Source organism: Chiloscyllium plagiosum, chromosome 31 (assembly GCF_004010195.1).
Source record: "Chiloscyllium plagiosum isolate BGI_BamShark_2017 chromosome 31, ASM401019v2, whole genome shotgun sequence".
Classification (NCBI taxonomy): Eukaryota; Metazoa; Chordata; class Chondrichthyes; order Orectolobiformes; family Hemiscylliidae; genus Chiloscyllium; species Chiloscyllium plagiosum.
The window spans coordinates 14,694,812-14,706,226 of record NC_057740.1 but is presented as its reverse complement, the minus strand read 5'-3'; the positions used below and the strand labels follow the sequence as shown (position 1 = coordinate 14,706,226).

The following is an 11,415-nucleotide window of genomic DNA, read 5'->3' as shown; positions in this document are numbered from 1 at the left end:
GGTCTCCTTCCCATCGGAAAGATGTTGTGAAACTTGAAAGGGTTCAGAAAAGATTTACAAGGATGTTGCCAGGGTTGGAGGATCTGACCTACAGGGAGAGGCTGAACAGGCTGGAGCTGTTTTCCTTGGAGCATCGGAGGCTGAGGGGTGACCTTATAGGGATTTACAAAATTATGAGGGACATGGATAGGATAAATAGACAAAGTCTTTTCCCTGGGATTGGGGAGTGCAGAAAAGAGAGCATAGGTTTAGGGTGAGAGGGGCAAGATATAAGAGAGACCTAAGAGGCAACTTTTTCACGCAGAGGGTGCTACGTATATGGAATCAGCTGCCAGAGGATGTGGTGGTGGCTGGTACAATTGCAACATTTAAGAGGCATTTGATGGGTATATGAATAGAAAGGGTTTGGAGGGATATGGGGCGGGTGCTGGTAGGTGGGACTAGATTGGGTTGGGATACCTGGTCAGCATGGACGGGTTGGACCGAAGGGTCTGTTTCCATACTGTACATCTCTATGACTCTATGACACTCACACACACGCTTTACCAAGCATACACACACTCTCTCAAGTACACTCACATGCACACACACGCACACTCTATCTCTCTCATGCACTACAGGATGAATTTGCACTTGTAGAATTATATTTGCAGATACATCCTATTCTACTCAAAAAGTGCACAACCTGCAGGCAGTCAATCAATGTAATATTTTATAAATTCCTACTTTGGAAATAGAACCAATCTGACTCAAAATTGGGATACAGACAGACTCTAACCTTACACCTTTAACGCATTGTCTGAGCAGAGATGTCACTTTTTAAAAAATAAATCCTTCAGCTATCTCACGAATGTGACTTAAAAAAAGTCTTGGGATTTACATATTAATGAACCAAAACCTGCAACCCATTCTAAAAGATGAAAGACTTAATAGCAATCTAAGTTTGTTCAATATAATTTCAGTTGCATGACACTGAAATCTTTTGCTATAAACTCGATGTCTTATGATCCTATCCCACAGCCACCTGATGAAGGAGCAGTTCTCCGAAAGCTAGTGCTTCCAAATAAACCTATTAGACTATACCTAGTGTTGTGTGATTTTTAACTTTATCTACCCCAGTCCAACACCGGCTCCTCCACATAAATATTGTTTAGGTAGCCACTGGTAAGTCTCTGTAACAAAACATTCAAAAGGCTGCCTGGATACCTGGGTTAAGCTATGAGAAGAGATTATACAAATTAGGCCTGATTTTCTAGAATTTAGAAGATTAAATGGTGATCTGATCTAAGTCTTAAGTATTAACAGGAAAAAAACAGGGTAAATAAAGATAAACTATTACCACTTGGGGTTCTAGAATTAGGGGGCATAGTCAGAGAATTAGGGCTAGAGTTTTCAGAAAGAATTAGAAAGCACTTCTGCACACTAAAGGTGATAAAGATTTGGAATTCTCTTCCACAAATGGCAGTGGATGTTCGATCAGTTGTGAAATATCAAATTGGAGATAGATAAATTTTTGGATGTAGGTTTGCTCGCTGAGCTGGAAGGTTCATTTTCAGATATTTCATCACCACATTAGGTAACAACATCAGTGAGCCTCTGGATGAAGCACTGATGGTATGGCCTGCTTTCTATTTATGTGTTTAGGTTTCCTTGGGTTGGTGATATCATTTCCTGTGGTGACATCATTTCCTCTTCTTTTTCTCGGGGGTGGTAAATGGGATCCAAGTCAATGTGTTTGTTGATAGAGTTCTGGTTGGAATGTCATGCTTCGAGGAATTCTTGTGCATGTCTGTTTGGCTCATCCCAGGGTGGATGTGTCCTTCCTTATAATATACATGAACATTAACTAGCCACAAAAAGACATGACCCACTCTTACTAGTATCCTTACATACAGATGAGGAAGGACATCACATCCCATTTAACACCCCCTAAAAAACACAGGAAATGACATCACCAACTCAAGGAAACCTAAATGCATAAATAGAAAGCGGGCCATACCACCATGATTCATCCAGAGGCTCACTGATGATGTTACTTAGTATGGTGACACAATGTCTGAAAATGAACCTTCCAGCTCTGCGAGCAAACCTACATCCAGAAACCTCAACCTGAGCTACAAATCTTCTCAAAACTCACTAAGATAAAATTTTGATAAGCATAGATATTAAGGGCCAAAACCTGGTATATGGAGTCAGGCCACAGATCGACTATGATCTCGTTGAATAGTGGAACAAGCTCAAGATGCTGAATAGCCTACTCCTGTTCCTATGTTCCCAAAATGGAAACTTATCAAAATTAAATCAAATGTTGTTACCGGGGTGATGGTGCACCAGTACCTGTTGAGCCCACTGGTCTCTAAAGGCCTCTACTGCACTCACGGGATCAGCATATCCCTCTCCATGGGCAACATATATGGATGTAACCATGGAGAAGAGGCAGATCGATGTAAATTATGGCCTTTTTCACAGACCACTGTGCGGACTTGTTAGTGGTCCTCTTGGCCACTTCCAGGAGCAGCCAAGAACTCCTCAGATCTGCCCACCCATATTCTCACAGGGTGCCCACAGACCAGGTCAGGAGTGTGGGATTTCCAGTTTCTATATGAGCCAACCTGTGAATTCTCTTCAATAAGACTGTAAATTACTATTGAATTAGTGCATGCTTTATACAGCAGACCCATATCCATTTGAAGCTGAGCCAAGACTGCTTCAACTCAAGATAAGTATGCAAATTGTTTTCTTACAGTATGTATTGAGAGCGTAATCATATTGTACTCACATGTTAAATTGTTAAAAGTGATAATTTTCTCATCTGTGCTATTCCTGCCAAAGAAGGCCTTGTAGTTATCATCTTCATACCAGTTCATGAAAGGTATTTGCAGCCCACCTCCATCCAAATGCCCACAAACAATCTTCGATATTGTTTGAAACATCATGGTTGGTGATCTAGTAGCGTTTGGACTATTTAACCACTGAACTGCATCCCAGAATTCAGAAAAGCTGGTCATATTGGAAAACTTGTGACACAATCATAAGAAAATAGAAAAAAATACAAAATACATGAACAGATGTCATACTACTGCAAATCCAGTTGAGAACCAATGTATAACTGCAAGATTTATTCAATTGAGGGACAATAGCAAGTAAAAATAACTGGTTTGTTCATTAGTGGAGGGACTGAACTGATTAAGCAATGAACCAAACAACTAACGTTGTGAGAGTTATACATCTGATTATTTTCTCACTAAACAGAGATGCATATTCCCTATTGGTGTGTTGAGGGCACTTCTCAATATTGGTATAAAATTCCACATCTGTATAACAACTTGAATCAGATTTTCATATCAATATTATTTATTTGTTTAGGAAGCAACCAACAAGTTTTCTCCTATTAATCAGAAAGTTGCATGAGAAATTGTTTAATTTAACTTGGGACAGATAACCTTTGAGATTTTCCCAGAAGTGCTGGTTTTAACAGTTACCAAGTTAATTGCAAAAACAGAGGAGCTCCAAAGAGGCAATTTTAAAAACTGATTAGATGATAAATTCATACAATGAGGATGATTCTACCAAGTGAAGCGCAGCCAACAAAATCTTATTCATCAATTTGATACATTTAAAATGGATCAGAGACAATGCTTACAAAGTTGACACATCAGTTACTCTTGCTACATTTATGTTACACTGCATTCTGATTCATATTGTTACATGTTTGCACCGATGCATTAAATATTTTCACCAAACCAGTGAAATCCAGTATTTGTAAAGTAATGTAGTTCTATAATGTGAGACTATATGAATTTCAAATAACAGATGACTATAAATAGGATCATTGTTAGCTCATTGAACGGAACTTTGAGAAGTACCATTGCCATCGCTCTGGGATTGTCCTTAGGTCTCCAGAAATTAAAGATTAATTCCCTGAGCACAGATATGGTAACCAAGTAGAAAAATAACAAGTATATTAAGAAACATGTTTTTTTTAAACAGACTATTGATATATTTTTAAAGAAGAAATAGAATACAGGTTAATCATCAGTAGGGCAATTGGTCATGTAATGAAATCTCCAAGAATACGTCCAACCAGATGCAAAATCTTGAAAATGTTCAGCCTCCTGTTACATCTTTGAAATGTATTTATCTTGCTACTCTTTGAACATGCCCTTGCTTTGAATAAGATTTAATTTAATGACTAAGTTGTTTCTAAAACACAACAAAAAGGCACATCAAATGACCATACAAATTAGAAGCAAAAATAAGCCATTTGTTCCCTGTAGCTGCTTCCCCATTTGATAAGATCATGGCTGTTATGATTGTGATCTCAAATCTATCTTCCCGTTTGTCCTCTTTAACCTCTGACTCCCTTTATCAAGAACCTATACAACTTAGCCTTAAAAATATTTGACATCCCCACTCCTCTATGAGAAGTAAATTCCTGGAATGAACAATACTGAGAAAATATTTCTCCTGTGTCCCTTAGTTTTAACCTCTCCCACAAAACATCATCTCGGGATCCACCCTGCCAATTCCCTTCAGGATCGTGTATGTTTCAAGAAGGTCACCTCTCATTTTTTTAAGACTCAAATGTTGACTCATTCCGGAGATGAAATGTTTACCTTGGGAGGAAAGGTTTAAGTGAACCTTCTCAGAACTGCTTCTAATGTAATTACATAATTTTTTAAATAGATCAAAACTGCTTCCAATGTTCCACATGTGTTCTCACCAATACCCTGTTCAACTGTAGCAAAACTTCCCAACTTTCATATTCCATTCCCTTTGTACCAAACATTCCATTTGCCTTCTTAGTCACTAACTATATCTGCAAATTAGCTTTTTGTGATCCATGTACCAAGGAACCTAGATACTTTGTACCATAGATCTCTGCAGTTTTTCTTCATTTAAATAATACTTTTTTATTCTTTCTGCCAAAGTATTGTTCATCACTTCTTTCTATTTATTCCACATGCCAATTTTTTTCTTCATTCATTTAATCTATTGATATCATTTTGTTGACTACCTTATTGTCCTAGCTATCTTAGTAAGATACACAGATGGTAATGTTTCAGATCCATCTGAGCAACTTGTCTGCATTTGAAACATAAAATTAATAGAGGGAATGCATAATGGTACACTGTGCATACAACTTGGACATCAGTCATTCTCAATTTAAACTATAAATCTTGTTATTTAGTTCAATTGATTTCATCTCTGCAGTTGATATCAGGGCAAGTGTTGAATGATGAATGCCAGTCAACAAGTGATAGTGGAGTTGACATTTGGCCTTCATCAGACCAAACAAACTCAGCCTAAAATAGCTAAAGATAAAATCAGTCAGAATCAGACTCAAGCTGTTGCAAATTAACAATCTGAGAAAAACAGATCGTGTTTTGGTACAAAGGTTTTATAGTGTAGTGTTCAAAGGAATTTCAAGTAATAGCTAAATTCTTTCCAATCTTCTAGCCAAGTGGTGAATATGTTGAAAGCGGATTGAACATAATACAATGCCTTCATGCATGCTACTCCAAGAAAAGAACCTTTCTTAATAGTGTCCCTAAACTCCTTTCACTGATTCTTGGCATCTGTTTTATCTGGAGTCTCTCTCCAATACCTCGTGAGAATTATGGGGGAGAAAACAAATAAATTCACAAAGCAGAAAAGTTGCAGTTGAAAAAGTCCTATTAAATACGATTGTAATTAAACCAGCATGTAATATTTGTGGTGACCAGTACTGCACACTTACTGCAGAAATGTAAACAACAGATCAATATGGAGTCTTAAAAATACATAACAGGAAAAGCATGAATAAAACAAAACCAGTCCCTTGTATGGATAAGCTCCACCCACAGGCTTTTTAAAAAAAACCTTCACTTTGCCAATTTCTCCTTCTCTCTTTCCTGAAAGTCTCATTAAGATATAATTCAATGAAGGTGAACCTCTCTCTGGCACCACAGCAACATGAATCATAGAATCCTTACTGTGTGGAAACAGGCTCTTTGGCCCAACACTGACCCTCCAAAGAGTATCACACCCAGACCCATTCTCTTATCCTATTACTCTGCATTTTCCCTGACTAATGCACCTAACCTACACATCCCTGAACATTTTGGACAATTTAGCTTGGCCAATTCACCTAACCTGCACACCTTATACTGAGAGAGGAAAATGGAGCACCTGGAGAAGACCCATGCAGACACGGGGAGAATGTGCAAACTCCACACAGACATTCGCCTGAGGCTGGAATTGAATCTTGGTGGAGGTGGGTACTGCAGATACTGGAGATTAGAATCAAGATTAGAGTGGTGCTGGTCAGGCAGCATCTTCAGGAAGCTGTCATTCCTGATGAAGGGCTTTTGCCTGAAATGTCGATTTTTCTGCTCCTCGGATGCTGCCTGACCTGCAGTGCTTTCCCAGCTCCACTCAAATCTTGAATCGAATCAGGGTCCCGGGCGCTGTGAGTGCTAACCACTGAACCACCATGTGAGCAGAGAGAGAGAGATGGTTAGAAGACTGGCTCTAATGTATTCCATAATTGTACAATCATCTCCTCAACTGCATACTTTACAAAAGTTTGAGGATCAGCAACAACAGACAAATCGTAATCAAATGGAAACCTTAACCAAAAAGATTTCAAAGTCTTCCACGTGAAATTAAAAAAAAAAGTTAGACATTTGTGGGACAGGGTTATGATCACTAGGTCAAAGACTTTGTGTATAAAGAAAGAAAGATCTTCCATTACATTGCACGCATTGGATGCATCTTGTCCTTGTACTTTTAATCTTTGTATTGAAGAACTACTCTCACAACGAGAGACCTGGAATCTCTCAACAATTTTGAAGTTAGGGTCATCTAACAATTTGGAATGAGTGTGGTGCAATTTTCCCGTCATCAATAGCTACTGACCAATTATACGGCTGAATATAAAATGATATACTGCCCCAACCTGGTTCCTAATTTCCTTTTCTTTATTCATTCTGAGAAGCCTGGCATTTCTTGCCTATTTCAAATTGTCATGAAAAAGACAGCAAATGGAACTTGTTCTGGAACCATCACTGATTGCTGCAAATCCACTTCGGAGGACAGTTTAAGAGTCACGCACCCTGGTGTGGCGAGTGGAGTTATGTACAGGATAGGTTGGGTCAGGACATCAGTCATCCTTAATAACTGACATTAGTGAAACAATCCAGACAGCTTTTGCTTTTTTATTTCCAGTTCATTTCTTTTTAACCTGAATTGTATTCTCAAATGGCCTTGTTGGGATTTGAACTCTTACTCCCAGGATTAGTGGTCCAGCAGCATAACCACTGGATTATCATAATCTAATGGGGGTGAGGAGCATATTAGCCATGATTGAATGGTGGAGCAGACTCAAATGGGCCGAAAGGCCTAATTCTGCTCCTATATTTTATGAACTTATAATATCCCATACAATTATAGATATCCCAGTTTCTGCTGCCATTTATTGCCCACAGCCGGTCACAGAAGACTGAGAGAACACTTTTTAATGTAACCAACACTGAAGTAACTTTGAGTTACTCAAAGTAATTTTGTAGAAGTAAAGCTTTAATCTGCTTCACCTTTTCCTTTTTAAATGTATTTCTTTTATTCAGGAATATTAATGCCCTGTCTACATTAAAAGTAACTGAACAGAAAGTAGTTATTAAATGGAGATCTGCATGTTGGATCTACATAAAAGCATCTCATTAAAGCAACTGGCATTAGGGTTTGGAAGATCCACAATTTGCTCTGCGGATCTTTCTTCAATACTCTCAGAAAAGTTGGCTAATTGGGTGATATTCAGAGACAATCAAGAAAAGGTGAAGAAATGCACTTGCAGACAGAAGATGAGAGAAGGAAATATACAAAAAGAAGACAGTACTTACCTGCTGCACAAGAGATCCCACTCTGAGTATAAAACTGTTAAGAGCATTAGATGCATCAAGTGCATTTCCAGCACTAAATGTAACCCTCTCCTGCAGAGGAAACAAGTCGTCAGAAACAGGTAGTTGTACTATTACTGTATAAAATGAGAATAAACAGGATTTGCCTATTGCCATATTTCAATCAACTCAAGAATGCAACAGCAACACCAGATGAAATACAAAATGTTCTGACACTAAAGGACAGTTTTTTTTATAAAGGGAAAATCATTAGTAAGGTTACATACATGCATCATTTGGCAAATGTCGCTCAAGTAAAGCCTTATGATGATATCAGAATTCAAGAAATAGGAGCAGGACTAGGATATTTAGCTTTCAAGCCTGCCCCACAATTCAACAAATCATAGCTGATCTGCTCCAGGCCTCAACTCCACTTTCATGTCAGCTTCTCATAGTCTTCAATTCATCAATATTTCAAAAATGCATTCAGCTCCTCTTTAAATGCTCTCAGTGATCCAACCGGGATGGAGAATTTCATACATTCACCTACCCTCTGAGAAGAAATTCCTTGTCCTCTCAATTTTAGATGAGTGTCCCTTTATTCTGTAACTATTGTCCCTTCATCAAGACTGGTCTGTGAATAGAAACATCTTCTCAAAGTCTACCCTGTCAAGCATCCTCTCAATCCTGTACATCTTCTTTGGAACTCCTTGTCACAGAGAGCTATGGGGGTAGAGTTGTTGTGTCTATAGATAGATAGATTTTGATCAGCAGGGGGATGAAGGATTACAGAGAAAAGGCAGGAGTGTGAATGTGAGGAATGTCAGTTCAGCCCTGATCTTATTGAATGGTGCAGGAGGTTTGGTGGTCTAATCCTGTTCCTATTTCTTACTGTCTTATAGTCTTACAATAAGATCACCCCTAATTCTTCTAAATTCTAATGGACAAAGGCTTAGCCTGTTTAGCTCTTTGATAAGGCAATCTGTTTATCCCAGGGATCAGCCCTATGAATCTTGTTTGAATTGCCTTCACTGGTAGCATATCCTTTCTTAAGGGACCAAAATTGTACACAGTACTCCAATGTCCTGTACAACTGTTAAAAGACTCCCCACCTTAAAACTCCAAGCTCTGAGCTACAAAGACCAAAATAACGAGAGAATACAGTTATTAAAATTGCACAGCTATGTCTGTGTCAATCAGAAATGTTAGTAAATGGACAATACAGTAGTTTTCTCTGTTTGCTAAGCAAAATAAAAGTGCTACCTTGAATTAAGCTTCTAATATATCTGTGTAAATATCAGAAGGATCAATCTATATCCTAGGACACATTCAGGCTGGCACTCCAGTGTAATTAGTATCCCTATTGTGTGGAAACAGGCCCTTTAGCCCAACAGGTCCACACCGACCCTCCAAAGAGTATCCCACCCATACCATTCCCCTACATTTCCCCTGACTCATGCACCTAACCTATGGGCAACTTAGAATGGCCAATTCATCTGACCTGCACATCACTGGATTGTGGGAACACCCGGAGGAAACCGGTGCAGACAGGGGGAGATTGTCTGCATGGAGTTTGCACAGTTGCCCAAGGCTGGAATTGAACCCGGGTTCCTGGTGCTGTGAGGCAGCAATGCAAACCACTGAGCCATCCTGCTGCCCAAAATAATCAGTCAGCACCAAAAGAGAAAATGCTGGAAAATCTCAGTAGGTCTGGCAGCATCTGTAAGGAGAGAAAAGAGCTGACGTTTCAAATCTAACTGACTCTTTGTCAATCACCTGATGAAGGAGCGTCGCTCCAAAAGCTAGTGTGCTTCCAATTAAACCTGTTGGACTATAACCTGGTGTTGTGTGATTTTTAACTTTGTACACCCCAGTCCAACACCGGCATCTCCAAATTATGTCATACTCAAAATAACAGACAGTCCCACTGGGGTGAGCGGAGGGGAGAGACATCATGGTGACAGAGAATGTTAACAAGTAAAACTAAATGAAAGGATAGGAGTGGGAATGGGTTCACAACTTGAAGGTGTTGAACTCAACATTAAGTTCAGATGGCTGTAAAGTGCCTAGTCTGGAGATGAGATGTTGTTCCTCCAGTTTGCACTGTGGTTCACTGGAGAACTGCAGCATGCCAAGGACAGACAAGTGGACATGAGAGCAGGATGCTGTGTTAAAATGACCAACTGTGGGAAGATCGGGGTCATGCTTGTGCACTGATTGGAAGGGTTCTGCAAAGCAATCACTCAACCTGCGTTTGATTTCTCTTCAGCTCTGATGAAGAGTGATCTAGATTTGAAACGTTAGCTTGCTCTCTCTGCATGGATGCTGCCTGACCCTCTTTAATCTCCAGCGTCTGTTGTTTTCAGTGCAGATTCCAACATCTGCAGTAATTTGCTCCTGCTAGATGATGATTAGATATGTATTCTGCAATGTTGGGCTCAATGACCTAATGGGATGCTTTCATATTACCTGATTTCCTCTGCTGTTGCTCATGATAAGTTCAAGGATGAAGGCAGGAATTGTGTAACACAGAATATGTTAAACTACTGCTATGTTGAAGCTGTATAACTGTGCTTCAGCATGGAGCAAGTGAAGTTAGCAAACATAGCTAACAAGCCACACAAATACTTTAATATAATCATGCAGGCTTTATATGATTGAATAACAAAAACAAACTAACCGCCAAGAGTTTGGAGAAGTTGACTTCAGAAAGGAAAATAGTTGTTGCGTTTTGCAGTGTTCCCTCTGGTAAGGCACACAAATTCTTGTGCAAACGGTTGAATGCCTTCATATTCTTTGTAGCCAAGAAACTGGAGAGATGAGACTTGTTGCAAACAATCTCTTTAAAATTTTCCCTTGATCCAGCAAGGGGTATCTGCAAAATCCAAACCCAGGTAGACTAAAGTCAGGTCCAACTACGTAGAAATCTAACAGAAGAATTTTCTTTTCCACTGCTCTGTTGACACTTAACCATTTAATAACTCCACATTGAGATTTTTATTTTAGTAATTTGTTCGTGCAAGGTGAACATCACTGGCAAAGGCAGCATTAATTGTACATTCCTAATGCTTTTGAGAAGGTGATGCTTTCCAAGTTTTTAAAAAAGTGACAGTAAAGAAACAGCAATAAAGAAACAGGAGGGCAAGTGACTTGGAGGAGGCCTGGTGGATGATTGTGTTTCCATGCATCTTCTGACCTTATCCTACATGGTAGAGGTCACAGGTTTGGAAAATGGCACGGAGAGAGCTTGCCAAGTTTCTACACTGCATCTTGTGAATAGTGAACCCTGCTTCAAATTGGCACCATTGGTGGAGGAACTGAATGTTTAAGGTGGTGCATTGAACTTAGGTGAAATGGGCTGCCTGGTCTTGAAAACTGAGCGCCATTGGAGCAGCCAAGTGATCAGTCAGCATGTGTGCACTTGCGGATAGGGGTCAACTTTTCAGTGAATAATTGGCTCAGGTTTTGTACTGCTGCTAACAAGCCATGCATTATTTTTTCAAATTAAAACACGCGCTTTGTGCTGGGGGGGGGGCGG

General features: G+C 39.4%; 1 protein-coding gene across 4 annotated transcripts in view; it reads right to left on the bottom strand.

Annotated features, from left to right (window-relative positions):
- LOC122565247 (phospholipid-transporting ATPase ABCA1-like) overlaps nucleotides 1–11,415 on the bottom strand; it is a 173,752-nt gene that overhangs the window by 100,505 nt on the left and 61,832 nt on the right. For all 4 annotated transcript variants that reach the window (XM_043721016.1, XM_043721017.1, XM_043721019.1 and 1 more), the window contains exons 7-9: nucleotides 10,558–10,752; nucleotides 7,881–7,970; nucleotides 2,780–3,017 (exon numbers count right to left, since the gene is read on the bottom strand). In XM_043721016.1, the coding sequence (XP_043576951.1) occupies nucleotides 2,780–3,017; nucleotides 7,881–7,970; nucleotides 10,558–10,752 (523 nt within the window). The remainder of the gene's footprint in view (nucleotides 1–2,779; nucleotides 3,018–7,880; nucleotides 7,971–10,557; nucleotides 10,753–11,415) is intronic.